The sequence below is a fragment of the Haemaphysalis longicornis genome, unplaced genomic scaffold (assembly GCF_048455015.1).
Source record: "Haemaphysalis longicornis isolate Haplotype H1 unplaced genomic scaffold, Haemaphysalis longicornis Haplotype H1 scaffold_7, whole genome shotgun sequence".
NCBI lineage: Eukaryota > Metazoa > Arthropoda > Arachnida > Ixodida > Ixodidae > Haemaphysalis > Haemaphysalis longicornis.
The window spans coordinates 164,984,071-165,008,436 of NW_027526422.1; the positions used below are offsets into that span (position 1 = coordinate 164,984,071).

Here is a 24,366-nt window from a genome sequence, read left to right on the forward strand (position 1 = left end):
CAGTTATGAAATACATTATTTCTGCTACGTCGTGTTTGCATCTTTGTCTAAGTTTTCGTTTGTATTTTTTTGCCTTCAAACCCTTCTACAGGCACAACGTTCGCACTTCCGGCCACAGCTTCCACAAAAAAAGAGCTCTCCCCCGCGTGCCCCCGTTCTATTCACGTCCCCTCATGTTCACCTATGACGCTGCACACACCGCCAAGTCGACTCTTGTTTCAGCTGTCACAGGGTTCCCAGTTGTAGCTGCGGTAACACAAAGGCGACAACAATAATAAAACGCGCCCAGCGAGCAGTCCGCAACCACTATCAGCACGACATCTCCCGCCCCAGCTCTGGCTGTTAGATAGCTGAGTGCTTGTTTGTCGCCTTCGCTAATCAATGAATGTCAATTTTCTACATGTCAGCCTCAGCGCTTTATACCTCTCCGAAGTACCGCGCAGCGGAGCCTTATGCAGCTGGACGAGCAACTGGCATGATCTCTGGTGGTATGCGGGATGCGCTGAAGTCCATTACATGCCGATCGCCAACTGTTCACTCACACAAAATTTTTTACCGTCGACTTGCCCCAACAGCAATCTACTGTAGAAGCAAAAAATTGACCATAACCGAGCTATTGACGCACATAGTATCTTGCAGGTAAACAAGCCTCATTGCACGACTTCGACAGATGATGCACGCTTCCGGCCGTAGCAACAAACCTGCCGCTCAGTCGGTGCGCTGCGCAATCAGTCGCAGGTACCCAGTTGGTTTGTGTTTCTAGTACAATGGGCCCTTTTACGTGTTTCTCCCCCGACCCTTCTCATCTGGTTGCCTTAGCCATCAACGCGTTCTGTCAATCACACCTACTCACTTTTTGTATTCGTATAGGTTCCTACCCGAGGAACTGAAGGTTCTGTAAGGTGGGAGCCTGTCTCCAGCTAGGTTCATTGCAAGGCTACTCAAGATGCTCAGATGTCATTGGCAAAAACTCGCCCGTCGCTACAAGGCAGCGCTTGTGGTGTGTAATTCAGTCTGTCCTTCGTCAAAATGTACACAGTTCCTTTGTATCGGACCAACAACTAGCCCAACGTGGCACTGTTTTGGGTTACGTTTTGTATCACCGGAACGGTCCATCTATTTTCAATCCTGCACTAAAGCACACCAGATAGCGTACAAGAACTTAGGCAGCTAAAACCTAAAACATCTTTGGCAGCTTCTCTCTGAGTCATACCTTAATTACAACGTAGACAAAAATATCATATACTCAAGTCAAGCTAAGCGCACACTGCTAAATTTTTTTTGTTTCAAATAGAATACTAGGGACGTTTTCGAAATCTTTTTTATTTCAATCGTGTTTACCGTTCCCGCAACCATAAATGGAATGTCCATTTTTCTTTGAGTGGGGGATTTTTCACGGCCTTTTTTTTTGTTTTTCAGATAAGAGAGCAAGAGTTCAAGGACCGGCATGCGATGGGTCGCTTTGGCACTCCAGAAGAAGTTGCTCGCTGCATCGCCTTTCTGGCTTCAGAGGACGCTTCTTTTGTAACTGGTGTAACTCTGCCCGTTGATGGTGGATTCCTCCTGATGGCCAGCCTGGATGCAAGCGCGCGATCAAATTTTCATGGCTTGGCGTGAGACACCCAAACAAATGTTGTTCTAATTGGCAAAACGCAGGAAATATTAAAGACAGATTGAGTATACGGGTAATAAGGCGTGCGCTGAAAATAAGCTGTGTGTGATTGAATAAGAAAGTAGAATTTCCCTGTCTAGAAAATATCGCAATCATTGGTGTGTTTTGAAAGCACTATATTCGCACTATATACGCGATTTCAATTAGAACAACTGTGTTACTTGTACAGAACTCGCACCTGCTACAAATTTCTTGTACGTGAGTATATCTAGGTCTGTTCTGCTTTCGTGTAGCTCCGTGTGTGCCATGTATCATAGTTCAGTGACATTTTCAAATCTAAGCCGTTTACGTTTACACAATGTGTTTTTGAAATAAGCCAATAAATCTCATGATTTGGCCTTTGACTTTTTATTGAATATCTGAGCAATTTATTGATTTTTTTTGGGATGAATGGCTGTAGTGCTCCTTTATTGGCAACAAACGCTTGAGCTACGGCATGGTCAATTTTCGGATACAAAAATATTCTATTAACAAAGCCGGAGGCAATTCAATAGCGAAACAAAAAAAAAAACCCACATCAACAGCAGGTTGCCGCAAAATGTAGAGTTTTACAGAATTCAGGCAGTCGCTACTAGCTCCGGCATGCCCGCAGACCGGCCAAACGGTGTATGAGCACGCCCGCCTTTTAATATGCCCGCTGTAAAGTAATCTTGATCGGGCGGCTTGGAGAAATCAATTAGAGCAGGCTCAAAACCCGGCAGAGTGTTAAGCAAGAGAGAACATCCGACACGGCGGTACAAATTATTCCCTCTAAACACCATAATTTAAGATCCGTAAAGTGTGGCACAATGTTAGGATGCTAAATACACTGCTAAACAGAGGGAAGGAATTGGCATCAGTTCCTTCCTTTTCAGTTAAGAAATATTCGAGCCAATGAAAAAAAATATTTGTGAGTCCTTCTTCAACGTTGATATGTTGCTTTGAATAGTGTTAGCGTTTTCTGAATCTCAAACCACTAAAAAACGGAGTGCTGCCAGTAATTATCATGAAGGTATTTCCCCCTTAGTTTCCTTTTAAATATTTCTCGTGAATCGAATGGAGGAAATCCGTTTGTTGCGAGGTGGAAGGAGTTCTCTCCTAAATACATCGGAGAAATTTGTAATGCGCAGAGGTATTGATTCTGATTATTTCACTCGTAATGAAACACATAGGGATTCGGACACCTACAAGCCGCAGGTAACTTGTTGCGTTATTCAGCAACAGTAGGGTAAATGATTTTATAAAGAAAAAAGTGCGCGTTTATTTTGCCGAGAAAAGTAAGAATAAGTGGAGCAGTTCGCGTTATTTCAATACGTGTGATTTAATACTAAAAAATAAGACCACGTCTTTGAAAAATTTGCATTATCTAAGAGAACCTTATAATGGCTAAGACACGTCATATACACAAATCGACATCCTTTTTGGCCAATATGGTGTAGCATAACTGGAAAAAGGTGTTTTGAGGCCACTACAACGTTTCTCTAGAATATCAACACCCTTATCTCTAGCTCTACACCCTTTTTCTGTGGAAAAAATGTGTTGATCAACTTTCACACTCTTGGTTTTTGGTAGGGTGTTGAAAAGGTGTGCAAAAAGTGCTTAGCTCTTGATTGATTAAAGACATGCATGCATGTATAATTGCACTGTGAAGCACAGATATCTCCTCAGACCTTCATTCCCCCTCGTCAGAAATGTTCAAAAGCAAGAAAAATCGTTCGTCGGCAAACATGGCTCTTTTCCATATACGTCGCGCCTCATGGCCAAAATTTAGCTTTGGCACGAGAAACGTCAATTGGTACTTTTAAAATTGGAAGTCTATATATACACACTAGTCATTATTACGCCCTCATACCCTAAAAAACGTGTAATATAGCTGGAACAAAGGTATTAGAAAATCATTACGCCTTTTGTTTTAAGGGTCAAATACCCTAGTTTGTAGTCTTACACTTTTTTACACGCGGTAGTCTTCTGTGGGCTACTTAAAGGAAGACATTTTGGTCTGTCTGTTTGTCTGCTTTGTCTGTCTGCGGTATCGCTGACTCAACTCAGCGACCGACCACACTGAAACAGAAGATTAGCAAAATTTTTTTATACCCACAGCCAAATCTAAACGTCTATTTCCGGTGGCAATGTCCATACCTGTGAACATTGTTGAAGAAAAACAAGGGATTACGCAAATATAAGCAAAAAGCAATACATAAGTGATATTTGCACTCTTCATTTAAATAAAAAATAATGAATGCTAGGTTTTAGCGATATCAAATGAAGTATTACATCCACTGCAGAGAAGAATGGCCCCATTCACTGCTGTTGCCCACTCTACTACGGCCCAAGGCGTCATTTTAAGAAATAAAGGGGCAACGGTAGCGAAAGGTTCAACTAAATAGGCTCCACGTTCCGCTTGGAGCGATCCCCGAGTAGGGCAACGTTGTTCTATAAACGGTAATTTCGCACGCGTCTCCGCCGTTGGGCAGCGCTGGCATCGAGGCACCCGACCTGAAGCAGCGGAACACGGCAAATTAAATTTACTTGAGCAATCTTCTAGCCGGTTATCTCGGGACGAACGAGACGGGAGAGGGGCAGCATGACAGATGAGCGGGAAAAAAAAGGCAGGCATTTGCATGGCAGGGGCGCCTGTCGAGTATCGCCTTTCGTCGACATTTGCAAGAAAAGGAGCAGATAATGGGCCGTTTTGGGGTGGTTAAAAGGGCGTTGACAACTCCAATATCATTTCTTTTCTGTAGGATGTTGAAAGGGTGTGAAATAAGTGTTCAATTGCAAAAAAATAGCGAAACTGGGGTAATACCTAGCTTCTTCGGATGTTACTTTGTTTTGCTAGGTTTTGCATTGCGTTGCTAAGTTTTTTTTAAATTTGTGCAACCTTCTTGCTAGGCTAAGCTAAGTGCTGAGGGGTGAGACAAAGTTCAGCTGGATTTTGTAAGGCTGTTCCAGTGCGTCCCACACACAGACAGTGGAAGTAATGTGCAAACAAGCTATGTCGACCCCTGCCCCACTGTTTTTCAAGCCATGCACTACCAGTGTAAGCTGCAACAATTTGTTATGTTTTAGAATCTCAAAACATTTACTATAGTATGAATAGAGTAGGATATGTAGTATACTAAACTACTATACTATATATTATACTATACTACAGGTATAATACATGTACTATATTATACTATACTCATCATCATCATCATCATCATCACCAGCCTATCTACGCCCACTGCAGGGCAAAGTCCTCTCCCATTATTCTCCAATTACCTCGGTCCTGTGCCAACTGTGACCAATTTATCCCCGCAAACTTCTTGATCTCATCTGCCCATCTAACTTTCTGCCGCCTCCTGCAGCGCTTGCCTTCTCTAGGGATCCACTTTGTTACCCTTAATGACCAGCGATTATCTTGCCTTCGCATTACATGTCCTGCCCACGTCCATTTCTTCTTCTTAATTTCTACTAATATGTCTCTAACACCAGTTTGCTCTCTGACCCACTCCGCTCTTTTCTTGTCCCTTAATGTTACGCCTATCATTTTCCGCTCCATTGCCCGCTGAGTCGTTCTCAATTTAAGTTGAACCCTCCTGGTGAGCCTCCAAGTTTCTGCCCCGTATGTGAGTACCGGTAAGATGCAGCTGTCATACACTTTCTTCTTCAGCGACAATGGTAGGCTGCTATTCATTATCTGAGAATGTCTGCCATATGCACCCCACCCCATTCTGATCCTTCTAATTATCTCTGTCTCATGGTTGGGATCTGGGGTCACAACTTGGCCTAAGTAGATATATTCGCTTGCCACTTCCACTGCCTCGCCACCTATCTCAAACTACTGTGCTGTCCCGAGGTTATTGATCATTACTTTAGTTTTCTGCATATTATTTTCAGGCCCATGGTTCTACTCTGTTCGCCCAGTGCGGAAAGCATGCCTTGCAATTCGTCCCCCGAGTTACTTAGCAAGGCAACGTCATCAGCAAATCTGAGGTTACTGAGGTATTCTCCATTAACCCTTACTCCCACCTGCTCCCAATCCAACGTTCTGAATACTTCTTGTAAGCATGCTGTGAATAACATTGGAGAGATTGTGTCTCCTTCTCTGACACCCTTCCTTATAGGTATTTTACTGCTCTCCCTATGGAGGATGTTGGTAGCTGTAGACCCACTGTAGATATCCTCTAGTATTCTTACATAATGCTCATCTACCCCCTGGTTCCGTAATGCCTGAATGACTGCTAGGGTTTCGACCGAGTCAAATGCTTTCTCATAATCTATGAAGGCTATATATAGGGGTTCAGTATACTCAGCGCACTTCTCTATCACCTGATTGATTGTGTGAATATGGTCCATTGTTGAATAACCTTTACGGAACCCTGCTTGTTCTTTAGGTTGACTGAAATCCAAGGTTGCAGAAATTCGTTTAGCGATTACCTTGGTAAATACCTTGTAGACGACTGACAGTAAGCTGATCGGCCTGCAATTTTTCAAGTCCTTCATGTCGCCTTTCTTATGGATTAGGATGATGTTCGCGTTCTTCCAAGATTCCGGTACCATTGCGGTCATTAGGCATTGCGAATACGGGTTTGCCAGTTTATCAAGTACAATTTCTCCGCCATCCTTCAAGAGGTCTGCTGTTACCTGATCCTCACCAGGTGCTTTACCCCCTTTCATTTCTTTCAAAGCCTTTCTTACTTCTTCGGTCGTTACTGGTGGGATGTCTATCTCTTCTGAACTACTGTCTCGTTCGGCATTATCCTGTATGTCCCGGCTACTGTACAGATCCCTATAGAACTCCTCGGCCACTGTGACTATTTTATCCCTATTTGTGATGACATTACCTTGCTTATCCTTAAGTGCATACATCTGAATTTTCCCCACGCCAAGACGTCTCTTCACTGCTTTCAGGCTACCTCCGTTCTTTACAGCGTATTCGATCCTCTCCATATTATACTTCCGTATGTCAGCTGTCTTACGCTTATTGATTAACTTCGAGAGCTCGGCTAGTTCCATTCTGTCAGCTGCGGTAGAGATTCTCATGGTTTGCCGTTTCCTGATTAGATCTTTCGTCTCCTGTGAAGGTTTACCAGTATCCTGTCTAGCCATAGTGCCCCCGACTTCTATTGCACACTCCGTGATGATGCGTGTGAGGTTGTCGCTGGCTTCCTGTGTCGTAAGCTCGGCTTCCTCGTTAAGGGCGGAATATCGGTTCTGCAGCGCGATCCTAAATTCTTCTACTTTACGTCTTACTGTTAGTTCGTTTATCGGCTTCTTTCGTACTAGCTTGTTGCGGTCCCTCCTCAAATCTAGCCTAATTCGAGATCTTACCATACGGTGGTCACTACACCTTACCCTTCCGAGCACTTCCACATCCTGCCCGACTCCAGGGTTATCGCATAATATGAGGTCTATTTCATTCTTGTGCTCCCCATTCTGGCTCCTCCAGGTCCACTTCCGACTCTCCCGTTTACAGAGGAAGGTATTCATTATGCGTAGGTTATTCCGTAGGTTATTCCGCCCAGACCATAGTTCCCAACTGCCTTGTCTTCAGCCTGATTCTTGCCTACTTTAGCATTGAAGTCCTCCATAACTATGGTATACTGTGTTTATAACTTTAGCCATTGCCGATTCCACATCTTCATAGAGGCGTTCCACTACTTGGTCGTCGTAGCTGGATGTGGGCGCGTAGCCCTGTACCACCTTGAGCTTGTACCTCTTATTGAGCCTAATTACAAGACCTGCTGCCCGTTCGTTAATGCTATAGTATTCGTCTATGTTGCCAGCTATGCTTTTATTGACTAGAGATCCCACTCCCAGTTCTCTTCTGTCCTCTAGACCACGGTAACATAGGACGTGTCCATTTTTCAGCACCGTAAAGGCTTCGCCTACCCTCCTAACCTCGCTAAGCCCTATTACATCCCATTTAATGCCCTCTTGTTCCTCGAACAACACCTCGAGACTTGCTTCGCTAGATAAGGTTCGTGCGTTAAACGTTGCCAGGTTCAGATTCCATTGGCGGCCTGTCCGGATCCAGGGATTCTTAGCACCCTCTGCTGCGTCACAGGTCTGACCGCCGCCGTGGTCACTTGCTTCACAGCCGCTGGGGACTGAGGGCCGAGGGTTAGTTGGCGTATTCATGGGAGGTTGTGGCCGTTACTACACCAGGGTGGCCAATCCTGCTCTGGTGAGGGAGTGCATTACCGGCAATGGTCGCCGGGGTCAGGCCGCACCCCAAGCCCATTTGTGCAATCCCATCAATACGCGGATTTTTTTTTTATCCGGTGGGAATTGTCCGGCACCGGGATCCGAGCCACGGTCCTTCTGCACGCGAGGCGGGTGTTCTACCTCTACGCCATCGCTGCACTCTTATACTATACTATAGTACACTATAGTATAGTATGCATAGTATGCGCACCTTCGTATAGTACAGTACATAGTATGCGCACCTTCTACTATATACTATACTATAGTACACTATAGTAGAAGGTGCGCATACGCATGTGCTCTTTGTGCTCAGAATCGAACAGCCTCGAAAGCCGGCTGTACTGTTGTAAAACACTCGCTGCGGTTGTGCATCCTTTTTCAGGTTGCACAGTTTTTTTTTGTATTTTTTGCCAACGCCACTGAATGTAGCTAAAGCTGAAAATGCTCCGCTGGCCAATGATTATTGCAATTGGTATTGTTTTAAACATCGTAAGGTACCAACCGCACCCTTTGTAGAAAATGTTCATTCCACCCGTGTAAACGAGGAACCCCTAAAGTTTGAGGTCTCAAACCATTTTTTTAGTTGGTGGTCTTCACTCTCTTTTTCTCAATTGGTACCTTCACACAATTGTGCAAAAAAGGGTGTTAAAATAATCAACACCCCTTCTGAAGGGAGTTGAAAGGGTAAGAAGTATATGATTGTATATAGAAAATTTTATGAATTAGTTAACATAATAACATCACGATTAAAATGTTTTGTGAATCAGCATACTGACTTATATGTGGGCACATTAAAATGCATAATTCCAAAACTAGCCGTAAAATATCTGGCTTTTGCGACATTCCAGAGACGCTATCGGTGGTCTTTCCTCTGCTGGCTATAAAAGCAAGAAGAGCAGATGCATTTCTATATACGTACGTAGCCTATCTTTCCCCGAAGAACATTGTCCAACCCTTTTTCTCCCGGCCAATCTTCGCCCAAAGTACTTGGCCTTTAGTCCAAAATGGTCCTTTGCCGTGTAAGGCTGGAACCTGGCTGTCATTCATTGGCCAGTCTACTACTGAACCGACCATTGGACTAATACGCATGGCCTATAATTGGCCTAAGAAGTATGGCCTACCATTGGCTGAGCATGTATGGCCTACCATTGGCCAAAAATGCATGGCCTACTATTGGCCTGATTCAGACAGTTAATATCGTCATGCAGGCCAGAGGAAGCCCGCCCAAGGCTGCTGCCATGCATGCCCTATAGCAGGCCGTTAAACTTGGATTAACATTGAAACTATATATTTAATGCGTTTTAAATGCATAAAATGCTTAGAAAATGTAATTTTAAATGCTTACAAAATGCATTAGTAATGCATTTTAAATGCACAGAAAATACTTCTTCAAGTATACTCAAAATGTGTTACTGGTGTAGACTAAATAAAACCCTAAATTGATTGAGAGATACCTTGCAATGTGTCTTAGAGGGAATTGTTAACGTTCAACTAGAAAATATCATTTTGTGGTTTAGAAAAGTTTAATAGGTCCCAGCCTGAAGATGTGCTTCGTTGTGAAAGTGTAAACCGGCCATGCTGCGAGTACGGGCCATCAAATGACTGAAATGACAGCATGTATGCACATAGATTAGCAGTTTGAAAGATTTAATGTACACCTCAGCAAAGTGGCCAATTTCACCATTACTATGCAGCGGGAATGAATGCCTTTCAGCCACCTCTGCAGTCAGCGCAGATGCAGCGTTGTGCATCAGAGTCCTCCTACTTCGGATTCACCACGCGGAAAATTTCACCAACACCTGCAGTGAAAAGGAAAGAAAACAGGGTAAAATATCAGGGAAACACTTTTTTTAGAGGCAAATGAATGTCAAATCAATCAGGCCTTTTCTATAGCCGTACCACCGTTCCTCGTGAGCAGGGATTTTTTAGTTTCCCCTTCAAACAAAAAAGAACCGTCATGAAAACAATGCCCCTTTTACGGACGTAAGCAATGTATGCAATATTAAGCATAGTTTATATCGTCATGCGGCAGAGACATTGGATCTTCAATACCAATATAAAGAAAGGATGGTGGTGGGGGTAGGCTTGTGTTTGGAGATTCTCGAGGGATAAAAATTTGCGAAAATTAGGAGACAAAAAAGGCCGTGTCTAGAGTGCCGTCTGACGGTATTGTAAGCACGGATCTATATCGACGTCCACCGGCGTTTTATAACAAAATTGCCGCGTCTGGCAGTACATCGCTCTAGATAACGTAAAACTAGTCAACCTAACCTAAACATAACATAAAATAACCAATCGCGCACAAAGAAATCATTTAAAGCACCAAACCTAACCTAAGGCATACAAAATACACTTCAAATAAATAATGAAAAAAAAAAACAACCGAGGCAAAAGCTGGTCTCGTACATCCGACTTTGGGATCAAGAAACTAAGACGGATCCTCCACACTACAACGACAGACTCTTTGGGCGGTGCTGGCCTAGTGTTAAATATTCGAATGTCGTCGGACGGCACTCTAGCTATGCCTGCAACGATCGGCTAGAGTGCCGTCGGACGGCACTCTAGACACTGCGGACAAAAAAACAGGTAAGATAACAACGTCACCAAAAATGCAGCAGTGTTCTTAGCGTTACGCCGCTTCTCTTTCTTACGCACTTGAGTTAATTTTAAATGGGTGGCCATTCTAGTTTTTCAACTAACTTGGACAAAACTGGTCTGTGACCTCGCAGGACACTAATAAAATTAGATAAATAGTAATTTTATTAACTATAATTACTTTTATGTCGTCCATATTTCGGCGCCAACTTCTTCGGAGATGAAGTGCTAAAAAATAGTGCGCAGCGAAACAGTTTAAAAATGCATGGGCAGCATTGTAGTAGAAAGCTTACATAAAAGTCATTCGACTGGCGTACGCACTCAACAATGCCTTCAAAGAACGGCAAAGTAAGTTTATTTTGAAAAAAAAGAAACTTTCAAGCCGTCCTTAAAACCTAGCTCTAATATGGTAGGCGTCTAACCGAAGCGATTAAAACAAGAAAAAAAAAAGTGTATTTCTGCGTACACACATATGTAATTTTCTTCCTCTCCTCCGCAAATCACCGGTAATTTTATACTTGTTGCTGTACACAGACAACATAATCATTTAATTAGGGAGCAACGCTGAATATAATTGTAAATGCTCATGTAATTAACATACAAAAACAGATAAACACCTGTTAGCGTCAGGGACCATCAAGTAAAATGTAGTGGCTTCAAAATACTCGAGACACCTAAAAGAAACTCATTTAAGCACACCCTTTAGACGTAAATCAGCGATTGCGGCCGCTGAACACACACAACCGCCAACCAGCCCGCGCGAACCCCCTCTAGACTTGCTATTTTGCGGTGCCTTTGGGCAAATTTTTGGAATTCTCACTCGACCCCGAGCGAGCTAAGGGCTCCTCGGAACGCGCACACGTGTTCGTAAATGCACTACAAAATTAATACAGCAAGGAAGGGAAAAGTTGCTAGGAAACACAAAAGAGGAAGGGTGGAACATCCTGAAGTTTCGGGGTGTGATCCAAGGCACAAAAAGAGACGAACGCGGCCGGTGGACCCGTTCTGGGAGCCGAGGGGTCTCGTGCCGGGAACTGGTTGCCCCCCCCCCCCGCTGCCCCCCTTTTTTCTCCGTCCTTCCTTTACTTGTTCTTGGTTCTGGGTACCCATAGGAACGGAAACTGATTGTAACTTAGCGGCGACTCTCATACAGTTTGTCTTAGATGGACAAATGATTTTTAGTTCCTGGGCATGAAGCACTTGGTGTCACTACAGCCACTTTTAACACCTTTGGTCACGTCCAAACAGACGGCAAAAACTCTTTCATTGCTTTAGTTGACAGAATGGCGACATGCGACAGACAAAAATTGCGAAGGCTTCTCTCCGTATGGCCCAGGCATGCGCATTAGTCGGATGCATGCATTCCACAAACAGGGTTCCTTCTCCGTACGGCGGCTGCTGTGAACTTGCGCAGCTGTGAGCGGCTGCTGCGAACACAAAAAAAAGCGGCGTCCCTGAATACACTGATTTGATTGTTTGTAGGGTGCGATACTTATGTAGTGCAGGCGGCGGGAAACCTCTTCCCCTCTCTCACTCTGTTTGTAGTGTTTAACGCGCCGACGCTACACAGGCGATGAGGCGCACCGTAGTGGAAGGCTCCGGATTAATTTCGACCACCTGGAGGTATTTAACGTGCGTTGAAATCTCGTACACACGGACGTTTTTGCTTTTTGCCTCCATTAGAAAAACGGCTCCCGCGGCCGGGAATAGAATCCGCGACCTCGTGCTCAGCATGAACACACTTCGCAAATTTCTCAAGCGCGTAAACATGGACGGCGGACTTTCTGTGAACAGGCTGTTCTAAAAGCGTTCCTGGCTGTTATGTGTTTACTGCAAGTGTTAGTCTTCAATAAGCTCAGAACGGAATAACTGGACCTACAAGGAAACTCGTTGCAACAGTTCCCCGGCCAGTCAGCAGGACCCGAGCAAAAAATTAGGGGCAAAAAGGAAAGCACTAAAATACGTTTTTTTACGTGTTCTTGCTGCCGTTGATTTGTGAGTACACTCCCTTGCACGGAGTAGATATGGTAGGAAATCTTGCTCGCGCAGGAGGTAAGCTTAACAACCACTTGCGGATTTCATTAAAGGCATTACACTCTATGATTGCAAGGCAAACATAAATCGAATAAATATGCAACACCGTACGCGAAAATAACGGGTAAATCGTGCTTACCTTGGCTACACGGCAATCCTGATAAAAACGCTGCTGCAACGCGCCGTCCAAGCAGAGACTGCGTCCGCACGACGACCGCGCATTGAGGAGTCCAAAATCTTGTAACACCAGAAGACAGGCAAAAGAAACGCAGCGAGGGCAGACAAAACGTGAAGAAGGGGTGTACCGATCACCGCAGGTACCGGGAACAGAGGAGGAGGTAGTGAGCGCCAGTGAGAGGTGCCGAGCTGCTCGCCGTCGCAAGCATAGCCAGCGTTGTCCATCTAAGGCCAATATTTTTGGGAAAGAGTAAATTTTCAAAGCGTCCACAGCGATACCGTCGTACAACGCTGGCAAAGTGCAAGCGTTTTCATACGTATATATACTCGTTGAATTAGATGTTTTTGCTTCGCCGATTGCGTTGGAACACCGCCGCTTACATATTTGTACGCCGAGTTTCGTACATTTTATGTATGTTTGCCTTAAACCGCACAGTAAGTGAAAGTAGCTTCCTCAGTTTCTTTTATTATAAGGAAATATCGTGGAGAAATTCTCAGTACGTTTATTCATTGAGATGTATTTTATCCGGCACTTAAGATATGATTTGCGTGAATCTTACGATTCAACAACTGAATCAGTGCTTCTAGTGTACTGGAAATGTATTTCGGCAAAGCTTTTTTAATACATTTAAAATGTACTTTCAATGAATATTTTTCCTGCATTGAGAGTATCTCTACCATGTTTGTTCCACAAACGTACAATGCATTTGAAATATATTTCGAATATATTCGGGGTATATTTCTATGCTTCAGCCCACTTTTCAAGTATACTCAGAGTGCTGCTCTAAATATAGTTAGGCAAGCGTATTTTTATAATAATTACAGTGCATTTACACCGTGATCGTTTGGTGGGAAGAAATACATTTTCAATATATTCTGAATGCCTTAAGCACGTATTGGTTAGGTTCAGTACATTCCTAATCTATTTGTAGGGTACTTAAAAGCACTGTATTTCTCCGCATTTTTAATAATGTATTTTCAATATTTACTAAACATTGAGAAAATGCAATTTTGAATGCACTTCAAATACAAGTACAAATACAAAGCATAGTTGAAGTGAACTTCTAGCATGCTCGTAGGTATTTCAAACGTAATACTTTTAGGTAAGGGCACTTATCCTACCTCTCCTACCCCTTCTCTTACCTCAGTTACACTCAGCCCGACGTTTGAGCCGACAGTAGATTTTCTATTGATTAATTGTAGTGTTTAATGCGCCGACACAACGCAGGCGATGAGGCGAGCTGTAGTTGAGGGCTCCGGATTTAGCGTGTGCCGAAATCCCGTACACACGGGCATTTTTGCTTTTCGCCCCCATCAGAAAAGCGGCCACCGTGGCAGAAAATTGAACCCGCGACCCCTCGCCTTACTGCGCAACGCCTTAGCGACCGACCCATCGTGGCGGGTGAAAGTACGTTTTCACTTCCTCCCCTATGTTTTAAACAAGGATATAGACCCGCACAGAACCGATGCTTCTTTTTAAGTGCGAATGCACTTTATAAGCGACCCCAAACCATCCACCGCCGGCGGCGGCGGCGGCGTCCGCAGTGCTCCTCTATATTTAAAAAAGAAACAGCATCCGGCGCCAGGTTTCGATCCGAGGACTTTGCGGCCGCAGCGCGACGCTCTACCGACCAAGCCACGGACGCGACGCTGATATCAGTGTTAGTGACGCGCCTTATATCTTTAACGCATTCAAACTACGTCGTCAGCGGCGTGCGTTGGCGACTCAGCGGCGTTATAGCGGCTTGATAACTGCGTGGTGTACACGTGATACTACAAACCCGATGGAAGAGATGGAAGAGAAGGCGGCGAGGCGGTGGGCTGCGGGGGCCGAGCGCAAGCGCCGCAAGCGGGCCGACAACCGTGCATTCGCACTTTCACATTCTCCCCCTCGGGGAAATGCGGGGGAATTTTTTTCTATCTTTTGAGTTAGGAAAAATTCGTAGAACAAGCAAAAAAGCGTTTTAGAAACCACAAAGGTTGGCTAGGCCGGAAATGTTCATGAAAAAATAGGGAGCGACCGGTGCAAGAGTAGAGCGCATGTGGGAGAAACCGGATGGGGGTGGCGGAGGCGTGGGGGCAAACATTTTTGTGTTTTGGCAAGACGCGACCTCATGCCGGATCTTCGTTCAGCAATGTAACCAGTAACGCCCATTGGTGGGTCGTTCACTTTATAGATGGCTTGTCACTGACAATATCGAATATACTATTGAAGTACTTGGCCAACTAATCTCACAAGAAAATTGTATGGAAGTATTTATTCGTAATGCTCTCGTAATAATTCATTTTGGAGACAGATTGATCACCTGGGCTGCGTAAAAATGGCGGCACTCAAAATCGTACGCTAGATTCGGTACTTTGAAATTTGAAAAAAAAAATATGTGATACACACGTTTCCTGGGTGAGAATATGTTTGTGGTAGCGACATGGACAAGAATATTAAAGCGATAATTGAAAGCATGCTGTGACGTTACAGGGAAACACCACTTAACGTTCCTTTAAATCTCCATGTAATAACAGCCGTACGCGTTTCATCACACCCACGGAGTACATTATTTCCAAATTCAAGACGCGCCCAGCACGTGATTTCGTACCATTAAGGTAGTCAAAATCATCGTATGTATAGCTCGGATTCAACAACCTGCGTGCAACCTCGTAACGCTTGTATTGTCCTCTGTGCATGTCAGGAGAGTTCTCATGCCCTGGGTGCCAGAAATATAGGGCTTCGCAACTTGCGTGGTTCCCACCATTTTTGATGAATAACTCACGTCGTTTCGGAGCATTCGCGTTTCATATAATTATACATTAGAGCGTAAAACCTCAGCATGGTCTGTAGCTACCGTAAAATACGCATTTCGAATCCTCGAAGGGTTCTTTTTTTTGTCCAGGTACTGCATTCTATAGGAAATGAAGCGTCAAGGATGTTCCACTCACCAATGACGAAACATCGTGTTTTTGGCGAAGCAGCTGGTTCACAAGACATTGTGGCACAGAGAAGTAAGCGGTCATGCCTACCAGGGCTAAGTAGTATGCTGCTATTACGACGCAAATTTAATATTATTTATTAACACAGCACATGTTTCAAATGAAAGGCTGATGTGAATCAGTAGCGCCACGTGTATCACGGGCACTTAGCTGTATGCTAGGAGCATATGCATGTGCTTGGTAGGCTGGGAAAAAGAAAATAAATGACTTGTCTACATTCACATTGCCTGTTTTTGCTTTTATTCATGGGTATCATGCCTAATGTAACCAGAGTGGCAAGGTGCTTCGAAACACAACACGAATGCTAATTAGATCCATTGCAACAGCTGCCGTTTTTTTCGTTTTTTATTACAATGCCCTTACGTCGCCTTTGAGGCGCTAACTTAATATCCTCGTGTGGTGTAAATTTAGCATTTAAGTGTGCCTTTTTGTTTATGCCAGCTTCGGCGCAAAAAAATTTTGAAGTTGAATTTAGCCCCCCACACACTGATAGATCAGTTAAAGGAAGTCTCATGTCAGCAGCCGTACCTGCTTTATCACAGCTTATAAATTAAAGGGGAAATCTTTCTGCCTAAAATGGCTGTCATTACCTGACTCACAGAAAGGGAGATTCGCGGTAGAGGTCACTGCCACCGCCAAGCACCCGGAAAGCTACATACCATGCTACTGCATGCCATAGAGCCCCCGCGGACAACCGGCTAGTTGCCCCGCACCATTGTATTTCCTGCCCACCGCGACCCCTCCTTCTAGAGGTCGCCACATACACACGCCCAATTCTCTGTCCTGAGATCTTTTCTACATGGGTGGCCGCAGAGAAAATGAGTAATCCGCGGCCAGATGCTTGCCGTTCGTCTTCTGTCCATAGTTGGCCGAACAGGAAAGAAGTAATTCGTGCCCAGACTGTTGCCGTTCGTGTTCCACCTTCCGCTGGCCAAATGGGAAACGATTACTGCGTGGCCAGATGCTTTTTGTTCGTCATCAGACGTATTGTGGCTATGGAGAAAGCGTGTACTCCTTGGGCAGATGCTTTCCGTTCATCTGGGGACTTGGACTGGCCAAACAGACAACGCGGTCCCCATGGCAAGACGCTTGCAGTTCGTCTTCCAACCTCACCTGGTCAAAAAGGAAACAAGTAATCTGTAGCCGGACGCGTGCTGTTCGTCGTCAGACGTATGGTGACCAATAAAAAAAATCATGTTTTCTGTGGCCAGATGCTTGCCTTTGGTGTAAATACCTCAGCTGGCCGAACAGACAAGTATTCCGTGACCAAATGCATGCCAAAGAACATAAGTTCTCGGGCAGTCCAAACATTGCCAATGGCCAAACAGGCCAAGCCAAAGGTTGACGACATTTTCTGTGCTGCCTGGGTACTCACTCTCCTCATGCATCCCGGTGGTTTCTTGCCCAATTCGTTTGTGGTACAATTGTGACTTGTACGTGTCGAATCTGTCTCTTTGTCATGCTTCACGCTCAGCCGATATCGATTTTCAGGAGTACCTGCGATGCCCACGCCCTTATTTTAGGTTTTAAGTATGAAGCACTTCTTAGTCGGGCCTACTCCTGCTTCCACCGCCGTCCTCCGTCCGCAGCCTAGCAACGGAGCTAGCTACCGTGCCTAGCAACGGCGCCGGATTTACGACGCGTGAGGGCGCTCGCATAGCGCCTCCACTTCCCCCTCGCCTACTCTCCTAAAGCCCCTTTACTACTCTCCAGCTCGCAACACCCTCTCTCGGCGCGCCAGCCAGGCCACTACACTATATAAAAAAAAACAGCATCCGACGCCAGGTTTCGATCCGTGGACTCTGCGGCCGCAGCGCGACGCTCTACCGACTAAGCCACGGACGCGACGCTGATGTCAGTGTTAGTAACGCGCCTTATATCTTTACCGCTTTCAAACTACGTCGTCAGCGGCGTGCGTTGGCGACTCAGCGGCGTTATAGCGGCTGCAACAACCCTTAACGGTCCACTTTAGCGACCACAAGGCGGTCGTAATGACCGTCGCATACAACGACTACACAAACAAGTGCTGAAATAAATACTGTCGTTTCACTTTACTTTGCGTGTGTGTGTGTGTGTGTGTGTGATTACATTCCCTCTCGAACATCTCTCGAACATACACGTTAATTCACCAAGATTTCCGCAGAGGGACAAACGAGGCGTGTTAAGCCGAAGGTGATCACGAGGGGGTGTTAATGTAACTAACGGGCAAAATGCCACCAAACTTCAACAAACTCCCCCTCATAGCATAACCCCGTTCTTCGCACTTCCTCATACTCCCCTTCGGGGAAATGCGGGGGAATTTTTTAATCCACCTCACCCGCTCTTTTAACCAAAACACCTTTGAAAGGTATGTGCCAAGGCGCAACATGTTTACACCATTTTCGCCCTAAAATGTGTAAAAACGTTGTCTGTGGCACAGCCGTTATAGCGACAAATGCAGATGTAAGAACTTTTGCACACATCACGAGAACAATTTGTAGGTGTTTATAACCATAGGGTCTCCCCTAAGGGCTGCACAAAACAAAGCAATATTTTCAGTGTTAAGTACGCCACGCGAAAGCGATTTTGAAATTTAGGTCGCACCCAAAAGACTGCGTCCACAGATGAACAATTGCTGGTGTATATAACTTCTGCGTCCTTGAATAAATAAAAAAATTACTGCTGCATGAAAGATACAAATTGGGCAATAGTACGGGCATGACAACCGTCTTGCGTTCTCTCCTACACTCCCCAACAATATGTCCTCCACAACACTGAACATGCCTTGTATGCAGACGGTAGAATCATCTGGATTGCCCAGGTTTCTTCCGGGTCATTCAGGGCAGCCTGCAGACGGTAGTGGACGTGGTCAACACACACACCAGGCGATCTGGCTTTACTTGTGCACCGCGAAGGTCAGAGCTCATAACAGTACAAAAATGCCGTTGGGACTCTTCAGATAACGTCAAAATATGCCTTGACGAGATACCCATCAACCGGACATCCTAAATCAAGATATTAGGAATGGCGTACCAGTAAAACTGAAAAACACCATGCTCCTGAACAGGCTTCAAGAAACCATGGCTCAAATTGTTCGAATACTGCGTCGGATAGCGAACAGAATACCTAAATTGAAAGAAAAGAGCATGGCTAATTTTCCGCAGGCCTTCATCTTCTCCAGAGTGGTTCACATGGCTGCTTATGTGGGTATGGGGTGTCGCTGCGCCAAAATCTAGGTGCAGCTTTTTGAAAGGCATATAAGCAGCCCTGGAATTTCCTACAAGCACCTCAACAGTTCGCCGAACGCCTTTGGGCGTGCACAACCCTATAAAATAACTCATAGAGGCCCACGTGACAGCGCAGAAAGTAAGGCTCGGAGCAATTCTAACGGCAAGTAAAAAGCAAAATCAGCCTGGCTACACGACGCCGCACATCACGGAAAATGCAACGCACAACTACCCCCTCCTCCCATCATAAGGACCAGAATTTTGTTCTTACCAATGCCCCGGAGTATGTACCCACAACACTAAAAGGGAAGACGCATAGCAGGAGCTACTGCATTAGAAAAACAGTTTGTATAGGGACGTATACCGCGTCGTGTATACAGATGGAGTGTAAAGGGCTAGGTACGGCGTAAGGTCGCCGGTCGTTACATCGAGAACCGAACTTTTACAAGTCAGACGCTTCAGTCGTCCAACACCCCGCATCCAGAAGCGACGGCTATCATCCTCGCTCTCTCCAAGGCAAAGTCCAAAGTAATTATTACCTACTGTGAGGCCCCCTACCGATCTTATCCAGAAGGTAGGGACTTAATACAGGTGCTTCAGATTCCCCTTCAACGACTTCAGCAGAAGCGAGCGAAACTCCTACTAACTCCTGCCTATTCTGCTCTTCGCTGCAACCAGGTGACTCGCCTAGCCGACCCGGCACCGCAAGAAGAGTCGAAGCCGACCTGGCTCGCACTCCTCACATGCACCGACATTACTCAATACTACCTACCAACGAGACAACTATATTTTTCATTCACCAATCAGGCCACGAAAGACTAGGGTGCCATCATGAGACAAACAGAGACTAACACGTACCCACACCAAACACGACTACACGCCATCTATCCTGCTCTCTATAATCCCATCCGTACTCTTTGCCAAGCCCCAGGCACACTGTACAATATTGTCTGGGAATGCCACCTAATACAAGGTCTACCCCGTTCCCAACCGCTCAAGCGAGCAGTTGTAGAGTATGCTGGCCCCTTCCAGTTTTGAAACGCCGCTTTGGACAGCGGAAAGGGCAGAGACATGGGGCAGTACCAGCGGCTTCTTGGACTAAAAATTGCGATCACAAGTATGCGTTCTTGAACTCCGATTCAAGCTTCTCTCTCTCGCTCTCTATCACTACAAGGGGTCTCCAATGTGTTGTTCCTGCAGTCAACTCGGTAATACAATGCTATAATCTTTAGGCAGACAATGCTACCAATGTGCTCCCTGGCCCTCATAGCAGGTGCGCAGGCAATGTTTCTTCGAAGTGGTGGGCAGCATAGCAGTCTGTAAAAAAGTTGCGAAACACTATTATCCACTATGTGTCTGATAACGACCCTTCGTCAGCACAGATCTCCGACCTCAAGAACCTGACAGGCTTCTATCGCTTCATCGTTTTAACCATTTTTCAACTACACAAAGGCCAAATATAATTCCAGAGAAACAAAATCACAGTCGCGTGTACCTTTTCTTAGCAATTATGCGTCTTCCTTCGTGAAAAAACGTAAATAAAATTTCAACCCAGTCAACAAGTAATACACGTATCATATATGATACAGTGTACTCTTCTGCTATCTCCTTGCAAGCGCCTACATTCGGCTTATGATACTTGAAGAAGCAGTTACAATGCATCTTCTGGCGGAGAGTGACATTCCATTTCGCGTACACAACTGTGCTAAGCGCTCTTGCACTTGGTACACATGCTCCTGCATCGAAGTGGCTTGCTGACCACAAGTGCAAAATGTCCAACTCCCGCCTCTTCGAACGTCATCTATGGGCTGGCTTGGCGAGACGTTAGTCTTTACAGAAGAGAAGGACGACTGGTGGCCATCCTCTTGGCGCTTCTCCTGGGGAGATCAGGTTTCTGTTTTGCGGCCGTGAGTGTATTCAGCTTGCGTGGCCGCTCCTTCAACTGATTGCTCAGTTGCCTGTGGTCATTCCAAATATTCACGACGCGCAAAAACATAACACAGTTTATGAGATATATGTCGCAGCGCCTTGAGCAAATGGTGTACTTGGACAGCGACACCTTTAGTTACGCTGGTCAATTCCCCAATAAACTGTTGCACACAGGAACAAATGCGAAGAAGGAGACGTCAACGTGAATTTTGTACTTCCGGCCATACGGTTCACCTGTTGGATAGGCTGTTTGTAGGACTGCTTTTGGGCATTTCCTTTCGCCATTTGATGTTTACGTGTTCATCATCGCTGGTCTAGGAGGAGTGCGGGATGGCTAGTGGGATTTAATCTTCATAGTCACTTCCCGACAAGTCCCTAACATTGCTGACATCTTGGACAGCGACGATGTGGTCGAATATATTCCTACCTTCGTCGATGTAATCCAATATGTTCCTAAAATGTAGATGCTTGAAAACTGTACGGCAAGTCGTACCAAAAGCCATATAAAAATATATTACGCAAAAATTTGAAGGAGCAGTAAAAAGTGTGAGGGCCTAGACCACGAAAATCAAACGCAAAATTTGGTCTCGCAACGCTTTCTGAAGAATAAAACAGCAGAAAATTTAGGACGAAAGTGTAAAAGATTCACTGTTGTCAAGTGAAATGATACAGGGGTGATGCCACTGTGCGAGCTCCCAGGTGCGGTAATTTTTGTCTAGCTGCCAGCAGGCCACCACCAGTACCTTGCTAAGTAACGTCATCAGAAAACTTTGACAGGGTGTCCAAAACAATATTATCGGCTTTGTTGTTACTTAAAGCGATTTATCGTCACTTTCTGGCGTTCGAAACACCGCGTATCAAATTTTTCACGCAGGGAACTGTGGAATGCAAGAGGAAAGTCTAATCACTCACAATTAGATGTCACATAGCATGACCTCGGCGTTGACAAGAATGGTGAAAAAATATCATTCGGGACACTCAGTTCTGTTTAACGCTTTGAAGGGTAAAAAATGGTGATGCTTATCAACGACTTCATGATGAATATGACGATATTTCTCTCAAAGGTTTCGGTATGTGCCTACAAGGGGCGATTGGCCAGGGCTAAAACCTTACCATAATTCGCGAGGCCGTTAAAATACTAGTTAAAATACTAGTTAAAACGGCCGGGAAATGTTTGCGCACTGTGGAATAAACTGCCAATAAAATGCAAGCATTCCAAGAAAGCGCTGCAAACTTTTCGCATCCCGTGGTGGTGGGTACTGAAGAATTGCCTGCAGCTTGTCCGGATTAGGCCGAAGGTGGCCTTTATTGATCACAAAACCCAGCAGGTCAATCTTATCAGTCGCGAGCTGAATTTTACCGGTGTGAACCGTGAGCCCGGCAGCGCGCATGCGCTCGAGTACAATACGCAAATGTTTAATGTCCTCTTTAAATGAGCGTGAAAAGACAGTCACATCATCCAAATACCAAAGGGCGAAGTTGTGTTTTGCGTCGCCGAGAACTATGTCCATCATTCTTTGATAGGTACTTGGACTGTTGCTCAACCCAAAGGGCATGCGTACAAATTCAAACAGCCCTCGGTGACAAGTGAACGCCGTCTTCTCCACGTCAGCCGGGTGAATTTCGATTTGCAAATACCCACGAGAACAGTCAAGGGTAGTGAAGTACGTTGCACCAGACATTGCATAGGTGATTTCCTGAATAGACGGAAAAGGGTAGGCACCTCTTACAGTCATCTCATTTAACTTGCGGTAGTCCACACAAATACGGGTCGACCCATACTTCTTTTCCACGGGCACAATTGGAAATACCCACGGGGATTTGGACGGGAGGATCGTGCCGGTTTCTAACATTTCATCTAATGCCTTATCAAAGCCCACACTTTTCCGGTGGCTCAGCGGCCTTGGTTTGAACCGCCAAGGGCGGGCGTTGCCGGTGTCTACACGATGTTTTAACACAGTCGTTTTGCCAGGTTTTTCTGTAAGCATACTGGTAAACTGCAGCAAAAGCAGTTCGAGCCGCTTCCTCTCACCTGCTGTTCCTTGGAATGTTTGCAGCTGGTGTTGTAGAGGCTCTGGAAACGTTGCTCGAACAGCTGCTGAGGTTTCCGTGATAACCTGGACGCTCTCAGGCAGCGTCGCAAATGGGATGAAGACGCCGTCTGCACCAAGCTTGCAACCACCAGCGGCGAAGTCAAGCATCATCTTGCTATCTGCAATAAAGTCTCGCCCCAGGATCATTTCAACCGGCATGGGCGCGAGGTGTAAAAACCTTTGGCGTTTTGCATTCCCCTCCAGCGCGATACGTAGACGTACAGCACTCTTAAAGGAGCCATGAAGAGAAAATGCAAGTTGGTTTTATTCGAAAGATTTCGTGTTTTATAGTGCCCCCAGCGCTTGTCCGCATACAAACGGTGCTTTATTCATTGAGAAATAAACAATTTAGGGTAAAAGTTTGATTTTCCCGCTCAATCGTGCGTTTTCGTGGTCCCAAATGACATCACAGGAACCGACCGCTCTGCGGCCTAGAGTACCTTCATTCACGCATCCGCCGTACAGGGTAGAGACACGTGTACGCTGGCGCCGCCATTTTCGGTTGCTCGCACGCCGCCGAAGCAAGTCATTGTGTCAAAACCGCGCTAAAATTATCGCCGCAACGCGGTTTACTGAAGAAGTTTGAATCATATTGTCTGTTTCGCGTGCTAGGTCTCGTGCGAAACGAAAAGAATAACGCTTTGAGCCCGTTGACCCAATTGCGGCGGCACGGCACCGTTCAAAGTTTGTGTCCACTCTGTACAGCGGAGTTGTTCCCGCGTTTCTTTACGTTCCGTAACCTAGATGGCGCCACTATACCGTGGCAAGCGTTTGGTTTGTTTTTGCCCTCATTTAAACCTGGCTTGTTTTTGTTCTGGGAGAAAATATTCGTTCCCTGAAACAGTGCTCGCTCTACAAATGGGGTCACGTAAGACACCGTTGCTTGCGTCAATCGGCCAGTGTCGTCTGAGACAACCCCAAGCCCCGTAGTGCTGTGCAGCTAAACCAAGCATGCTGTGCGCAGTACGAACAGCAGAACGCATCAGTACTTCTATGTTTACGTGTGCTTTCGTAACTTCCACTGTTTGTTCCATCATTCTTATTGCTTGGTAAAGAATGTGCCCTAAATTTAAGCGCAAATCGCTCGTTCGTCTAGTTTGTAAGCTCTACCTAATTTGCGTCTGCTTCTGCCAGCCTCCGCCAATCGCAGAGCTTAGCTCATGTGACATCATAGGTCTCTTGCGGGAAATGAGCGGGTGGGTCGCATGACCATTCCCGTTTTTCCTAATTATGTAGCTTATTTGAGCGAAGTTTACGTTAAAAGTGGTGTCAGTGTGAATCTAGCGAGACAATCTTTTGAAGGAACCAAACTTGTGTTTTCTGTTCATGGCTCCTTTAATCACAACTGCGGTGTTGGGTGCCATGCGTAATTGAACGTTGGCATCTCGGAACCTTACGTTCTCTGCTTTGCAGCGCTCGTACAGCAATCACCAATAAGGGAAACACTCGAACCGGTGTCCAGGAGTGCTGTTATTATCGTACCGAGCACATTGACTCCTATCGT

General features: G+C 45.5%; 1 protein-coding gene across 2 annotated transcripts in view; it reads left to right on the forward strand.

Moving 5' to 3' along the window:
* The window catches only part of LOC144147187 (cyclohexanol dehydrogenase-like), a 55,547-nt gene extending 53,530 nt beyond the window's left edge, over positions 1-2,017 (forward strand). The window contains exon 7 of one of the 2 annotated variants that reach the window (XM_077679258.1): positions 1,420-2,017. In XM_077679258.1, coding sequence (XP_077535384.1) covers positions 1,420-1,617 — 198 coding nt within the window. In that variant the 3' untranslated portion in view covers positions 1,618-2,017. The remainder of the gene's footprint in view (positions 1-1,419) is intronic. The other variant, XM_077679257.1, reaches the window with a different exon arrangement.
* The last annotated feature ends 22,349 nt before the right edge of the window (positions 2,018-24,366 follow it).